The sequence below is a fragment of the Bombina bombina genome, chromosome 10, assembly GCF_027579735.1.
Source record: "Bombina bombina isolate aBomBom1 chromosome 10, aBomBom1.pri, whole genome shotgun sequence".
Taxonomy (NCBI): Eukaryota; Metazoa; Chordata; class Amphibia; order Anura; family Bombinatoridae; genus Bombina; species Bombina bombina.
In genome coordinates this window covers 217,353,949-217,372,338 of record NC_069508.1, presented here as the reverse complement: position 1 = coordinate 217,372,338, position 18,390 = coordinate 217,353,949, and the positions used below count along the sequence as shown (strand labels likewise).

At 34.0% G+C, this 18,390-nt stretch overlaps 1 protein-coding gene across 1 annotated transcript in view; it reads right to left on the bottom strand.

Moving 5' to 3' along the window:
• Nucleotides 1-18,390, bottom strand: part of SGIP1 (SH3GL interacting endocytic adaptor 1) — a 1,342,240-nt gene that overhangs the window by 747,197 nt on the left and 576,653 nt on the right. Inside the window, exon 8 of the mRNA XM_053693689.1 lies at nt 13,961-13,972. Coding sequence (XP_053549664.1) covers nt 13,961-13,972 — 12 coding nt within the window. The remainder of the gene's footprint in view (nt 1-13,960; nt 13,973-18,390) is intronic.

The window sequence follows — 18,390 nt, the reverse complement described above, 5'->3', positions numbered from 1 at the left end:
GTTTATGGGGCAGTTATGTGCCATGTGGGAGTGTTTAGGTGGTCTACTAGGCAGGTTATGTGCACTATGTGGATTTGTTAATTATTTTAATTATTTAATTATGTGAATGCCCAATACAACTGCTCAGAGGGTCCTTGGTTTCTTAGCAAACAGAGTCATCACGGTCACGATACACGCAACCACTGGCACTCAGTAAAGATGGGCCAATGTTTTGCAACATTTAAAAAATGAAACAAACTTTACTACATTCATTTTGAATTTCGATTTTGTACAACATGTATTTAATATAATGGTATTGCATATGATACCTTTAAATGTAATACAGGCATACCTCGTTTTATTGCGCTTAGCAGATAATTTACCAGTTAAAGGTTTTGAAGACCCTGTGACGAGCAAGTTTATCAGCGCCATTTTTACAACATATGTACACATATAAACACATAAATACATATGAATACACATATATACACATAAATACACATATAAACACATAAATACATATGAATACACATATATACAGATATAAACACATAAATACATATGAATACACATATATAGAGATATAAATACATATGAATACACGTATATACACATTTAAACACATAAATACATATGAATACACATATATACACACAAATACATATGAATACACATATAAACACATACATAGCTATGAAAACACATATATACACATATAAACACATAAATACATATGAATACACATACAGGGAGTGCAGAATTATTAGGCAAGTTGTATTTCTGAGGATTAATTTTATTATTGAACAACAACCATGTTCTCAATGAACCCAACAAACTCATTAATATCAAAGCTGAATAGTTTTGGAAGTAGTTTTTATTTTGTTTTTAGTTATAGCTATTTTAGGGGGATATCTGTGTGTGTTTAGGTGACTATTACTGTGCATAATTATTAGGCAACTTAACAAAAAACAAATATATACCCATTTCAATTATTTATTTTTACCAGTGAAACCAATATAACATCTCAACATTCACAAATATACATTTCTGACATTCAAAAACAAAACAAAAACAAATCAGTGACCAATATAGCCACCTTTCTTTGCAAGGACACTCAAAAGCCTGCCATCCATGGATTCTGTCAGTGTTTTGATCTGTTCACCATCAACATTGCGTGCAGCAGCAACCACAGCCTCCCAGACACTGTTCAGAGAGGTGTACTGTTTTCCCTCCTTGTAAATCTCACATTTGATGATGGACCACAGGTTCTCAATGGGGTTCAGATCGGGTGAACAAGGAGGCCATGTCATTAGATTTTCTTCTTTTATACCCTTTCTTGCCAGCCACGCTGTGGAGTACTTTGACGCGTGTGATGGAGCATTGTCCTGCATGAAAATCATGTTTTTCTTGAAGGATGCAGACTTCTTCCTGTACCACTGCTTGAAGAAGGTGTCTTCCAGAAACTGGCAGTAGGACTGGGAGTTGAGCTTGACTCCATCCTCAACCCGAAAAGGCCCCACAAGCTCATCTTTGATGATACCAGCCCAAACCAGTACTCCACCTCCACCTTGCTGGCGTCTGAGTCGGACTGGAGCTCTCTGCCCTTTACCAATCCAGCCACGGGCCCATCCATCTGGCCCATCAAGACTCACTCTCATTTCATCAGTCCATAAAACCTTAGAAAAATCAGTCTTGAGATATTTCTTGGCCCAGTCTTGACGTTTCAGCTTGCGTGTCTTGTTCAGTGGTGGTCGTCTTTCAGCCTTTCTTACCTTGGCCATGTCTCTGAGTATTGCACACCTTGTGCTTTTGGGCACTCCAGTGATGTTGCAGCTCTGAAATATGGCCAAACTGGTGGCAAGTGGCATCTTGGCAGCTGCACGCTTGACTTTTCTCAGTTCATGGGCAGTTATTTTGCGCCTTGGTTTTTCCACACGCTTCTTGCGACCCTGTTGACTATTTTGAATGAAACGCTTGATTGTTCGATGATCACGCTTCAGAAGCTTTGCAATTTTAAGAGTGCTGCATCCCTCTGCAAGATATCTCACTATTTTTGACTTTTCTGAGCCTGTCCTTCTTTTGACCCATTTTGCCAAAGGAAAGGAAGTTGCCTAATAATTATGCACACCTGATATAGGGTGTTGATGTCATTAGACCACACCCCTTCTCATTACAGAGATGCACATCACCTAATATGCTTAATTGGTAGTAGGCTTTCGAGCCTATACAGCTTGGAGTAAGACAACATGCATAAAGAGGATGATGTGGTCAAAATACTCATTTGCCTAATAATTCTGCACTCCCTGTATATGCACATAAATACATATGAATACACATATAAACACTTATATACATATAAATACACATATACACATATGAATACACATATATACAAATATATATATATATATATATATATACACACACACACACATATAAACACATAAATACTAGGGATGCACCGAAATGAAAATTCTAGACCGAAACCGAAAATTCAGGATGCCCTTGGCCAAAAACCGAAACCGAAAATGATCTTTTTTCCCAAATGATTTTAAAATAGGTTTTTTTCTATAATTGTATTAATAATATCAGACTTTTTAATGAATTTAATTACTCTAAAATGAAAAACTACAAGCCATTAAAATAAATAACCACACTTTTATTGAAAGTAACTCACCAAAATTAGACAGAAAATAAACTTAATAAACCAATATAAATAAAAATCTGTTAAATCTGTTTCCATTATATAGGACTGAATGAAGAATAATTGTAAATATTAAATAGTGCTCCAGAAATGGGTTGGCATTCCAACTTTTTAAAATAAAGATACCAAGAGAACTAAGAAAAAATTAATAGAAGTAAATTATAAAGTGCTCTATCTAAATTATTAAAGAAAAATTTTGGGTTACCTATCCCTTTAAACAAATCTCTGTATAAGACTCTTCTAAGTTTGCTATTGATATTTGTTTGTTGGAAGCTCATCTTTTACTGACAGTTCTCTGTATAAGGCTCTTCCGTTACTAGCACCTCTCTGTATAAAGCTCTTCTGTTACTAACATCTCTTTGTATAAGCCTCTTGTTACTAACAGCTCTCTGTATAAACCACTTCTGTTACTGAAATCTCTCTGTATAAGACTTCTGTTACTGACATCTCTTTGTATAAGACTTCTGTTACTGACATCTCTCTGTATAAGACTTCTGTTACTGACATCCCTCTGTATAAGACTTCTGTTACTGACATCTCTCTGTATAAGACTTCTGTTACTGACATCTCTCTGTATAAGGCTTCTGTTACTGACATCCCTCTGTATAAGGCTTCTGTTACTGACATCTCTCTGTATAAACCACTTCTGCTACTGAAATCTCTCTGTATAAGACTTCTGTTACTGACATCCCTCTGTATAAGACTTCTGTTACTGACATCCCTCTGTATAAACCACTTCTGTTACTGAAATCTCTCTGTATAAGACTTCTGTTACTGACATCCCTCTGTATAAGACTTCTGTTACTGACATCCCTCTGTATAAGACTTCTGTTACTGACATCCCTCTGTATAAGACTTCTGTTACTGACATCCCTCTGTATAAGACTTCTGTTACTGACATCTCTCTGTATAAGACTTCTGTTACTGACATCTCTCTGTATAAGACTTCTGTTACTGACATCTCTCTGTATAAGGCTTCTGTTACTGACATCCCTCTGTATAAGACTTCTGTTACTGACATCCCTCTGTATAAACCACTTCTGCTACTGAAATCTCTCTGTATAAGACTTCTGTTACTGACATCTCTCTGTATAAGACTTCTGTTACTGACATCCCTCTGTATAAGACTTCTGTTACTGACATCTCTTTGTATAAGACTTCTGTTACTGAAATCTCTCTGTATAAGACTTCTGTTACTGACATCCCTCTGTATAAGACTTCTGTTACTGACATCCCTCTGTATAAGACTTCTGTTACTGACATCCCTCTGTATAAGACTTCTGTTACTGACATCCCTCTGTATAAGACTTCTGTTACTGACATCTCTCTGTATAAGACTTCTGTTACTGACATCCCTCTGTATAAGACTTCTGTTACTGACATCTCTCTGTATAAGACTTCTGTTACTGACATCCCTCTGTATAAGACTTCTGTTACTGACATCTCTCTGTATAAGACTTCTGTTACTGACATCTCTCTGTATAAGACTTCTGTTACTGACATCCCTCTGTATAAGACTTCTGTTACTGACATCTCTCTGTATAAGACTTCTGTTACTGACATCCCTCTGTATAAGACTTCTGTTACTGACATCTCTCTGTATAAGACTTCTGTTACTGACATCCCTCTGTATAAGACTTCTGTTACTGACATCTCTCTGCATAAGACTTCTGTTACTGACATCTCTTTGTATAAGACTTCTGTTACTGACATCTCTTTGTATAAGACTTCTGTTACTGACATCCCTCTGTATAAGACTTCTGTTACTGACATCCCTCTGTATAAGACTTCTGTTACTGACATCTCTTTGTATAAGACTTCTGTTACTGACATCCCTCTGTATAAGACTTCTGTTACTGACATCCCTCTGTATAAGACTTCTGTTACTGACATCCCTCTGTATAAGACTTCTGTTACTGACATCCCTCTGTATAAGACTTCTGTTACTGACATCCCTCTGTATAAGACTTCTGTTACTGACATCCCTCTGTATAAGACTTCTGTTACTGACATCTCTCTGTATAAGACTTCTGTTACTGACATCTCTCTGTATAAGACTTCTGTTACTGACATCCCTCTGTATAAGACTTCTGTTACTGACATCTCTCTGTATAAGACTTCTGTTACTGACATCCCTCTGTATAAGACTTCTGTTACTGACATCTCTCTGTATAAGGCACATCTGTTACTGACAGCAATTTGTATAAGGCTCTTCTGATACTGGCTGCTTTCTGTTTAAAGCACTTATGTCTTCTCTCTGTATAAATCTGATATGCGGTTAGCGGCGGCCAGCAAGTATAAGTCTGGCACAAATGTAACATGCAATTTTCGGCCAGCTTGCCTCTCTTTCGGCCGAAATAGGATAGGCCCATTTTCGGCTGAAAATTTCGGTTGCAGAAATTTCGGTGCATCCCTAATAAATACATGTGAATACACATATATACACATACATACATATGAATACACATATATACAGATATAAACACATACATATGAATACACATATATACAGATATAAACACATATATACATATGAATACACATATATTCACATATAAACACATGAATACACATATATACAGATAAACACATACATACATATGAATACACATATATACATATGAATACACATATATACACATAAATACATATGAATACACATATATACACACAAATACATATAAATACACATATATACAGATATAAACATATAAATACATATGAATACACATATAAACAAATATATACATATGAATACACATATATACATATGAATACCATATATTATTATTATTATTATTATTATTATTATTATCATTTATTTGTATAGCGCCGCCAAATTCCGTAGCGCTGGGTACAATGATAGGGGTATACAATGACAAAGATTTGTGATACAATACAAAACATAACAAGACTAAACAAATCTAGCACAGGAGGAAGAGGGCCCTGCTCCGGAGAGCTCACAGTCTATAGGTTTAGGGTGCAGAGACATAAGGTTGGGGTAGCTTGTTACATCGGTTGTATTTGCAGCAGTGAGTCAGGCAATTCATGTACATGTATTAGCTTGGTTCGGATGCGGGATGGAGGAGAGATGGTAAGCCTCTCTGAATAGGTGGGTTTTTAAGGATCTTCTGAAGCTATACAAGGTTGGAGACAGTCTGATGGAGCGGGGTAGAGAGTTCCAGAGGACAGGAGCAGCACGTGCAAAGTCTTGGAGGCGGGAGTGGGATGTAGAGATAACAGGAGTGTAGAGACGTAGGTCAGAGGTTGATCGAAGAGGACGGGATGGGGAGTATTTCACGATGAGAGAGGAGATATAGTTGGGAGTTAGACTGTTGAGTGCTTTGTAGGTTAGGGCTAATACTTTAAATTGTATTCTGGAGTGTATGGGGAGCCAGTGTAGAGACTGGCAGAGCGGAGCAGCTGATGTAGATCGTCGGCTTAGGTGGATTCTAGCAGAAGCATTCATAATAGATTGGAGTGAGGAGAGGCGGTGTTTTGGAAGGCCATTTAAGAGTAGATTGCAATAATCAATGCGTGACAGGATGAGGGAATGATTAAGTATTTTTGTAGTATTTTGAGTAAGGAAGGGACGAATTCTGGAAATGTTGCGTAGGTGTGATCGGCAGGATTTGGTAAGCGTTTGTATATGTGGGTTGAATGTGAGTTCTGAGTCTAGTGTGACCCCAAGGCAGCGGACCTGGGGTGAGGTGTTGAGAATAGAGTCTCCAACCATCAGAGAAATGTCAGGTGTCGGATGTCTCGAAAAGGGGGGAATAAGAAGCAGCTCAGTTTTGGACAGATTGAGTTGGAGGTAGTGTGAAGACATCCAAGAGAAGATTGCAGAGAGGCAGTCAGAAATCTGGTTGAGTAAAGAGGGAGAGATATCAGGAGAGGAAAGATAGATTTGGGTATCATCAGCATATAGGTGGTACTGGAATCCAAAGGAGGCTATAAGTTTTCCAAGGCAGGATGTATAAAGAGAGAAAAGCAAGGGACCTAAGACAGAGCCTTGCGGTACTCCAACTGAGAGAGGCATAGGATCACAAGATATGTTGTTAAAGGAAACTGAAAACGAGCGGTTTGAAAGATATGATGCAAACCAGGAGAGGGCTGTGTCTCGGATGCCAAATGAATGTAGTATTTTTAGGAGGAGAGGATGGTCAACTGTGTCAAAAGCTGCGGACAGGTCAAGAAGAATTAGTAATGAGTAATGGCCTTTTGCTTTGGCTGATAACAGGTCATTTGTTACTTTAGCAAGAGCGGTTTCTGTTGAGTGTTTAGGGCGGAAACCAGATTGTAGTGGATCAAGTAAGGAGTTAGTTGTGAGAAATTGAGTTAGCCGATTATAGACTAGTCGTTCCAATAATTTTGAAGCAAAGGGAAGTAAGGAGACCGGTCGATAGTTAGAAGGCGTGGAGGGGTCAAGCGAGGGCTTTTTTAGGATTGGTATGATTGACGCATGCTTGAATGAGTCAGGAAATGTGCCAGCAGTGAGGGATTGGTTAAAGAGATGAGTTAGGGTAGGAGTTAGTGAAGCAGAGAGAGGGGGAATAAGTTGTGAAGGAATAGGGTCAAGTGGGCAGGTTGTGAGATGAGCCGAGGATAGGAGTGCAGAGACTTCTTCCTCTGTTACAGGAGGGAAATAGCATAGATTTTTGTTAATAGAAGGGGTGGGTAGAATTGCTGGGTTTGCGGGTGCGAGGTGCAGATCTCTTTTCTAATGGTGTCAATTTTATTTTTTAAGTGATCAGCAATAATTTGAGCAGTGAGGTTGGTAGTGGGCAGGGGGGGCAGGCGGACGTAGAAGGGAGTTAAAGGTTGAGAACAGTTTTCTGGGGTTGGATGCGTGAGATGACACGAGGGAGGAGAAACAGACTTGTTTTGCCAGGCTGAGCACAGAGTTGTAGGACTTAAGGGTGAATTTATAATGTTGGAAATCAGCAAAGGTGCGTGATTTCCTCCACTGCCATTCAGCGGCCCGTGAGCATTGCTGAAGATATCTGGTCTGTTTAGTGTGCCACGGTTGCCGTTGAGTGATTGATGTACGTCGAAGAGTGGAGGGTGCAGTTTTGTCAAGTGTTGATTTTAGTGCCGAATTATACTGTAGAGTCACGAGGGTTGGAAAAGAGAGGGATGAGATGTCAGAGAGCAGAGGACTCAGTTGAGTGGAAAAGTCTGTGAGATCCAAGTCATTTAAATTCCTGTGAGGTATTAGTTTTTTGGGGGCTTGCAAAGATGTAGCAGGTAGAGTGAGAGAGAAAGTTAATAGATGGTGGTCAGAGAGAGGAAAGGGAAAGTTAAGGGAGTTGGAAACAGCACAGAGATTTGTGAAGACCAGGTCTATGGAGTTGCCTTCACAGTGTGTTGGAGATGTTGTCCACTGGGACAGGCCTAAAGAGGTGGTAAGGGATAGAAGTTTAGAGGCAGCAGGTGTGTTAGGCTTATCAAGGGGTATGTTGAAGTCCCCTAAGATGAGAGAGGGAACATTAGAAGAGAGAAAATGTGGAAGCCAGGCTTCAAAGTGGTCCAGAAATTGTGATGCTGGGCCAGGGGGCCGATAGATAACTGCAACACGAAGAGCTATAGGGGAGAAGAGGCGGATAGTGTGAACTTCAAAAGATGAGAAGGAAAGAGAGGGGGGTGAAGGAATGCAGTGAAAGGTACTGTGAGGAGACAGGAGAATTCCTACTCCTCCTCCTTGTTTGTCTCCAGGCCTGGGACTGTGACTGAAGTGCAGGCCGACATAGGACAGAGAGGCTACAGCCGTTGTGTTAGAGGAGGAAAGCCAAGTTTCAGTGAGGGCTAACAGGTTAAGTGAACGTGAAATAAATATAAACACATAAATACATATGAATACACATATAAACACATAAATACATATGAATAAACATATATGCAGATATAAACACATAAATACACATATATACACATATATACAGATATAAACACAAATACATATGAATACACATATAAACACATAAATACACATATATACAGATATAAACACATACATACATATGAATACACATATATACACATATAAACACTTAAATACAAATTGCTACACATATATACAGATATAAACACAAATACATATGAATACACATATAAACACATAAATACATATGAATACACATCTATGCACATAAATACATATGAATACACATATTTACAGTTATAAACACATAAATACAAAAACACATATATACACATATATACACATAAATACATATGAATACACATATATACATATGAATACACATATATACAGATATAAACACAAATACATATGGATACACATATATACAGATAACACAAATACATATGAATAAACACATATATAAATATATATATATATATACACACATATATACATATGAATACACATATATGCACATAAATACATATAAACACATTCATACATATGAATACACATATAAAAACATAAATACATATGAATACACATATATTCATATATAAACACATAAATACACATATATACAGATATAAACACATACATACATATGAATACACATATATACACATATAAACACTTAAATACATATTGCTACACATACATACAGATATAAACACAAATACATATGAATATACATATAAACACATAAATACATATGAATACACATATATGCACATAAATACATATGAATACACATATTTACAGATATAAACACATACATACACATATAAACACATATATACATATGAATACACATATATACACATAAATACATATGAATACACATATATACATATGAATACACATATATACAGATATAAACACATAAATACATATGATACACATAACACAAATACATATGAATACACACACATATATATATATATATACACATACATATAAACACATACATACATATGAATACACATATATGCACATAAATACATATGAATACCCATATTTACAGATATAAACACATACATACACATATATACATATGAATACACATATATACACATATAAACACAAATACATATGAATACACATATATACAGATATAAACACATAAATACATATGGATACACATATATACAGATAACTCAAATACATATGAATACACACACATACATATATATAAACACATATATACATATGAATACACATATATGCACATAAATACATATGAATACACATATATACAGATATAAACACATAAATACATATGAATACACATAGAAACACATACATACGAACACATATATACACATATAAACACATAAATGCATATGAATATACATATATACACATATAAACACATAAATGCATATGAATACAGATATATACATATGAAAACACATATATACAGATAAACACATAAATACATATGAATACACATATATGCACACAAATACATATGAATACACATATTTACAGATATAAACACATACATACACATATAAACACATATATACATATGAATACACATATATACACATATAAACACATAAATACATATGAATACACATATATACACATGAATACACATATATACAGATATAAACACATAAATACATATGATACACATAACACAAATACATATGAATACACATATATATATATATATATACATACATATAAACACATAAATACATATGAATACACATATATACACATGAATACACATATATACAGATATAAACACATAAATACATATGATACACATAACACAAATACATATGAATACACACATATATATATATATATATATATATATATATATATACAGGGAGTGCAGAATTATTAGGCAAATGAGTATTTTGACCACATCATCCTCTTTATGCATGTTGTCTTACTCCAAGCTGTATAGGCTCGAAAGCCTACTACCAATTAAGCATATTAGGTGATGTGCATCTCTGTAATGAGAAGGGGTGTGGTCTAATGACATCAACACCCTATATCAGGTGTGCATAATTATTAGGCAACTTCCTTTCCTTTGGCAAAATGGGTCAAAAGAAGGACTTGACAGGCTCAGAAAAGTCAAAAATAGTGAGATATCTTGCAGAGGGATGCAGCACTCTTAAAATGGCAAAGCTTCTGAAGCGTGATCATCGAACAATCAAGCGTTTCATTCAAAATAGTCAACAGGGTCGCAAGAAGCGTGTGGAAAAACCAAGGCGCAAAATAACTGCCCATGAACTGAGAAAAGTCAAGCGTGCAGCTGCCAAGATGCCACTTGCCACCAGTTTGGCCATATTTCAGAGCTGCAACATCACTGGAGTGCCCAAAAGCACAAGGTGTGCAATACTCAGAGACATGGCCAAGGTAAGAAAGGCTGAAAGACGACCACCACTGAACAAGACACACAAGCTGAAACGTCAAGACTGGGCCAAGAAATATCTCAAGACTGATTTTTCTAAGGTTTTATGGACTGATGAAATGAGAGTGAGTCTTGATGGGCCAGATGGATGGGCCCGTGGCTGGATTGGTAAAGGGCAGAGAGCTCCAGTCCGACTCAGACGCCAGCAAGGTGGAGGTGGAGTACTGGTTTGGGCTGGTATCATCAAAGATGAGCTTGTGGGGCCTTTTCGGGTTGAGGATGGAGTCAAGCTCAACTCCCAGTCCTACTGCCAGTTTCTGGAAGACACCTTCTTCAAGCAGTGGTACAGGAAGAAGTCTGCATCCTTCAAGAAAAACATGATTTTCATGCAGGACAATGCTCCATCACACGCGTCCAAGTACTCCACAGCGTGGCTGGCAAGAAAGGGTATAAAAGAAGAAAATCTAATGACATGGCCTCCTTGTTCACCTGATCTGAACCCCATTGAGAACCTGTGGTCCATCATCAAATGTGAGATTTACAAGGAGGGAAAACAGTACACCTCTCTGAACAGTGTCTGGGAGGCTGTGGTTGCTGCTGCACGCAATGTTGATGGTGAACAGATCCAAACACTGACAGAATCCATGGATGGCAGGCTTTTGAGTGTCCTTGCAAAGAAAGGTGGCTATATTGGTCACTGATTTGTTTTTGTTTTGTTTTTGAATGTCAGAAATGTATATTTGTGAATGTTGAGATGTTATATTGGTTTCACTGGTAAAAATAAATAATTGAAATGGGTATATATTTGTTTTTTGTTAAGTTGCCTAATAATTATGCACAGTAATAGTCACCTGCACACACAGATATCCCCCTAAAATAGCTATAATTAAAAACAAACTAAAAACTTCTTCCAAAACTATTCAGCTTTGATATTAATGAGTTTTTTGGGTTCATTGAGAACATGGTGGTTGTTCAATAATAAAATTAATCCTCAAAAATACAACTTGCCTAATAATTCTGCACTCCCTGTATACATACATATAAACACATAAATACATATGAATACACATATATGCACATAAATACATATGAATACCCATATTTACAGATATAAACACATACATACACATATATACATATGAATACACATATATACACATATAAACACATAAATACATATGAATACACATAAATACATATGAATACACATATATACATATGAATACACATATATACAGATATAAACACAAATACATATGAATACACATATATACAGATATAAACACATAAATACATATGGATACACATATATACAGATAACACAAATACATATGAATACACACACATACATATATATAAACACATATATACATATGAATACACATATATGCACATAAATACATATGAATACACATATATACAGATATAAACACATAAATACATATGAATACACATAGAAACACATACATACGAACACATATATACACATAGAAACACATAAATGCATATGAATATACATATATACACATATAAACACATAAATGCATATGAATACAGATATATACATATGAAAACATATATATACAGATAAACACATAAATACATATGAATACACAGATATAAACCCATAAATACATATGAATACACATATACACAGATATAAACCCATAAATACATATGAATACACATATATACAGATAAACACATAAATACATATGGATAAACATATATAAACACAGATATACATATGAATACACACATATATATATACACACACACATATAAACACATATACTGTACACATATGAATACACATATATACACATATATACACATATAAACATAAATACATATTAATACACATATATACACACACTTATAGCACCAGCAAAAAGATTATGTCTTGCTGAAGGTTTAGATGCTGGTTGGCAATAAACTATGTTTTAATTAAGGTATGTACATTGTTTTTTTAGACATAATGCTATTGCACACTTAAAGGGACAGTCTAGCCAAAATTAAACTTTCATGATTCAGATAGGGCATGCAATTTTAAACAACTTTCCAATTTACTTCTATTATCTAATTTGCTCAATTTTTTAGATATCCTTTGTTGAAGAAATAGCAATGCACATGTGTGAGCCAATCACACAAGACCTTTATGCGCAGCAACCATTCAGCAGCTACTGAGCATATCTAGATATGCTTTTCAGCAAGTGATATCAAGAGAATGAAGCAAATTCGATAATAGAAGTAAATTAGAAAGTTGTTTAAAATGACATGCTCTTTCTAAATCACGAAAGAACAAAAATGGGTTTCAAGTCCCTTTAATACACTACAGTATAGTATAACTATAACTTTTATATGCACAAGGAAACAAAAAATTAGTGTGACTCACCGAACCTGTAAAATCTCTGAGGTGCGCCTGTATTCAATTTAACTTATGCAATATTCGAATTAGAAAAAATTTGAATCAATATATTTGTTTCTATTATTTATTAATTTTCTACATTCCCGACCACATAATCTATTGGACTTCTGAAAAGTATCTGTTAAATCAAATGTTACATTTTACATTTTAAATTTGGATATTCGATCTAATTATCAACATTCGAAAACTAAAGTTATATTCAAAGACCGGAAATAACATTTGATTACCGTATTTTAATGGATTTTTGTTCTTATCCACATTTGATTGTCCAAAATGAATGTCCATAGGACTATCCGTTCTACCAAGCAAATGTCACTTTCTGCACATTTACCCATCCCTAACTCTGAGAAAAACACATATTGCTAGAAGCACTCATGCACATTCTAATGTTATACTATTTTGTCCCTTTATACAATGTCGCTCTGTGTTTGAACTACCTATAAAGCGTTTGCCATGTAACACTCATTATATACCGTTATGGTTGCAATATCATACTGCAGTATCATCAATACAAACAATTACTGGAAAAATATACAAAATGACTGTTCTTACCGGGCTACGCCTCTGTGACCAGCAAAAGAGAAGAGAGAACACAGACCTAGTCAAAGAGTGACACATCAGTGAAAACTAACAAATATATAATACATTGTGTCCTGAAGTTACAAAGACAAAGATTACAAATTAGCAGTGCTCCCAATTGTACAGACATGCGCTTTATTTAGTTACAAAAGAATGTAAGTGAAGAATTCAATCACAGAGCTGCAACTGGAAAAAGAAAGCTTTAACTATTTAACGTGTGTAAACAGATTTATATCAAATGTAAGCTATTTATAACAAATGTAAGCTATTTATAACAAAATGTAAGCTATTTATAACAAAATGTAAGCTATTTATAACAAAATGTAAGCTATTTATAACAAAATGTAAGCTATTTATAACAAATCTAAGCTATTTATATCAAATGTATATGTAAGCTATTTATAACAAATGTAAGCTATTTATAACAAATGTAAGCTATTTATAACAAATGTAAGCTATTTATATCAAATGTATATGTAAGCTATTTATAACAAATGTAAGCTATTTATATCAAATGTAAGCTATTTATAACAAATGTAAGCTATGTATAACAAATGTAAGCTATTTATAACAAATGTAAGCTATTTATAACAAATGTAAGCTATTTATAACAAAATGTAAGCTATTTATAACAAAATGTAAGCTATTTATAACAAAATGTAAGCTATTTATAACAAATGTAAGCTATTTATATCAAATGTATATGTAAGCTATTTATAACAAATGTAAGCTATTTATAACAAATGTAAGCTATTTATAACAAATGTAAGCTATTTATATCAAATGTATATGTAAGCTATTTATAACAAATGTAAGCTATTTATAACAAATGTAATCTATTTATATCAAATGTATATGTAAGCTATTTATAACAAATGTAAGCTATTTATAACAAATGTAAGCTATTTATATCAAATGTATATGTAAGCTATTTATAACAAATGTAAGCTATTTATAACAAATGTAAGCTATTTATAACAAATGTAAGCTATTTATATCAAATGTATATGTAAGCTATTTATAACAAATGTAAGCTATTTATAACAAATGTAAGCTATTTATATAAAATGTAAGCTATTTATAACAAATGTAAGCTATTTATAACAAAATGTAAGCTATTTATAACAAATGTAAGCTATGTATAACAAATGTAAGCTAGTTATAACAAAATGTAAGCTATGTATAACAAATGTAAGCTATTTATAACAAATGTAAGCTATGTATAACAAATGTAAGCTATTTATAACAAATGTAAGCTATTTATAACAAATGTAAGCTATTTATAACAAATGTAAGCTATTTATAACAAAATGTAAGCTATGTATAACAAATGCAAGCTATGTATAACAAATGTAAGCTATTTATAACAAAATGTAAGCTATTTATAACAAATGTAAGCTATTTATAACAAAATGTAAGCTATTTATAACAAAATGTAAGCTATTTATAACAAATGTAAGCTATTTATAACAAATGTAAGCTATTTATAACAAATGTAAGCTATTTATAACAAATGTAAGCTATTTATAACAAAATGTAAGCTATGTATAACAAATGTAAGCTATTTATAACAAAATGTAAGCTATGTATAACAAATGTAAGCTATTTATAACAAAATGTAAGCTATTTATAACAAATGTAAGCTATTTATAACAAATGTAAGCTATTTATAACAAATGTAAGCTATTTATAACAAAATGTAAGCTATGTATAACAAATGTAAGCTATTTATAACAAAATGTAAGCTATGTATAACAAATGTAAGCTATTTATAACAAATGTAAGCTATGTATAACAAATGTAAGCTATGTATATCAAATGTAAGCTATTTATAACAAATGTAAGCTATGTATAACAAATGTAAGCTATTTATAACAAAATGTAAGCTATGTATAACAAATGTAAGCTATTTATAACAAAATGTAAGCTATTTATAACAAAATGTAAGCTATTTATAACAAATGTAAGCTATGTATAACAAATGTAAGCTATGTATATCAAATGTAAGCTATTTATAACAAATGTAAGCTATGTATAACAAATGTAAGCTATTTATAACAAAATGTAAGCTATGTATAACAAATGTAAGCTATTTATAACAAAATGTAGCAGTCAACCACAAGACACCCCTGAATTTAAAATGAAACTACAAATAAAAATGACCGAGATAATGGTTTGCTTTATGATTTGCACAAAACCCCATCTCAGCAAATAACATTGCTGGAATAAGCCCTAATACCCCACATAAGGAAATGATTCACCTACTTAATGACCAGGAATATTTCTTTCAGACACTTTACAGTTTGTTAAAGGGACATTTCCTTACTTTATTCTTATTTACTTCTATTATCAAATTCTCTTTGTTTTCTTCTTATCTTTTGTTGAAAATTACAGACGTAAGCTCAAGAGCGTGCATGCGTGATGAGCACTATGTAGCAGCAGATTTGTAAGAATAATATCCATATGCAAGAGCACTATCTCCTGTCATGTATTGCTCCTCTTCAACAAAGAATACCATGGGAACAAAGCACATTTGAAAATAGAAGCAAATTGGAAAAAAAAATTTAAAATCTGACTGATTTGGATTTCATTTCCCTTTCATAACATTCCCCATGAGCGGACTACAGGCGAGCTGACCAATAGTAAAACACATCGCTAAAGGGGCATGGGAGTAAAAACGGTCAAACAGTAAAATTGTTTCATTATATTAGCAAATGGACTTTTTTCTTGGTATCCTTTGATGAAACTTGAAGTAGTTTCCTTTCATGACAACATACTAAGGTAGGTTCAAGAGTGTGCATGTGACGAGCACTGAACGTATAACAAACGTAAACACTGCTAACATACACCTAGATTACGAGTTTTGCGTTCGTGTTTTAACGCTGAAAAAAATGGTAATTTCAGCGTTAAAACAGCACCGTAGCTATTACAAGTCTTGTCGGTATAGCTGTATCGCAAGCCTTTTAGCCTGTAACGCAACGTCAGTCCCGCACTCTTTTTTCATGGGACTTCCATAGCGCTGCCATTACGAGTTTTGCAGTGAGGCTAAAAAGCTTGCGTTGCAGTCTATACCAACAAGATCCGTACCGCCATCTGAGAGCAGTAGTTATGAGTTTTACGCTACAAAACCGTTACATGAAACTCATAACTAAAGTGTTACAAAGTGTACTAAACACTCATAAACTACCTATTAACCCTTAAACCGAGGCCTTCCCACATCGCAAATACTATATTAAAGTTATTAAGCCCTAATTCCGCTGCCACTATAATAAACCTATTAACCCCTAAACCTAGACCATCCCACATCGCAAATACTATATTAAAGTTATTAAGCCCTAATTCCGCTGCCACTATAATAAACCTATTAACCCCTAAACCTAGACCATCCCACATCGCAAATACTATATTAAAGTTATTAACCCCTATTCTGCCGCTCCCGACATTGCCATCACTATTAAAAATTATTAACCCCTATTCCGCCGCTCCCCGACATCGCTGCCACTATAATAAAGTTATTAACCCCTAAACCACTGCCCTCCCACATCGCAAACACTATTTAAATATTATTTACCCCTAATCTGCCGTCCACCCACATCACCCCCACTATACTAAAGTTATTAAGCCCTAATTCCGCTGCCACTATAATAAACCTATTAACCCCTTAACCGAAAGCCCCCCAACAACGAAATATACTAAATAAATTTATTAACCCTTAAACCGAAAGCCCCCCACATTGCAATAAACTCATTTAAACTAGTAACCCCTAAACCTAACCCTAAACCGAACACCCCCTAACTTTAACATAATTAAAATAGAGCTACATTAAAGTTACAATTATTAACTACTGTAAATAATACCTATTTAAAACTAAATACAAACTTACCTGTGAAATAAAAATAAAACCTAAGCTAGCTACAATATTACTAATACAGGTGGCCCTCGTTTTACAACGGTTCAATTTACACCGTTTCAGAATAACAACCTTTTTTTTCAGTCATGTGACTGCTATTGAAAAGAATTGAGAAGCAGTGCCTTTATTAAAATAGCCAGTAGGTGGAGCTGTCCGCTTGTGTTGCAGCACAACAAAGCAAGCTGAAATTAATCAGTTTAACCAGACCTGAGCTATCGAGCAGATTTCAAAGGAAAAAGATCTTCCTGTCTATAAATCAGTCCAGATTGGAATGCATAGAAAGAACTGTTTGCAGAAAAATGCAAGTGAAGTCTGTGTTGTGTGATTATTTTATTAGGTTTATAATGCTGTTTAGCAAATGTTTTTGTTCATTTAACTTAGTTTAATTATATATTCTGTGTTGTGTGATTATTTTATTAGGTTTATAATGCTGTTTAGCATTTAAAGTCTTCATTTCAAAGCTTTAAAAATAATGTATTAGGTGTTACTTATG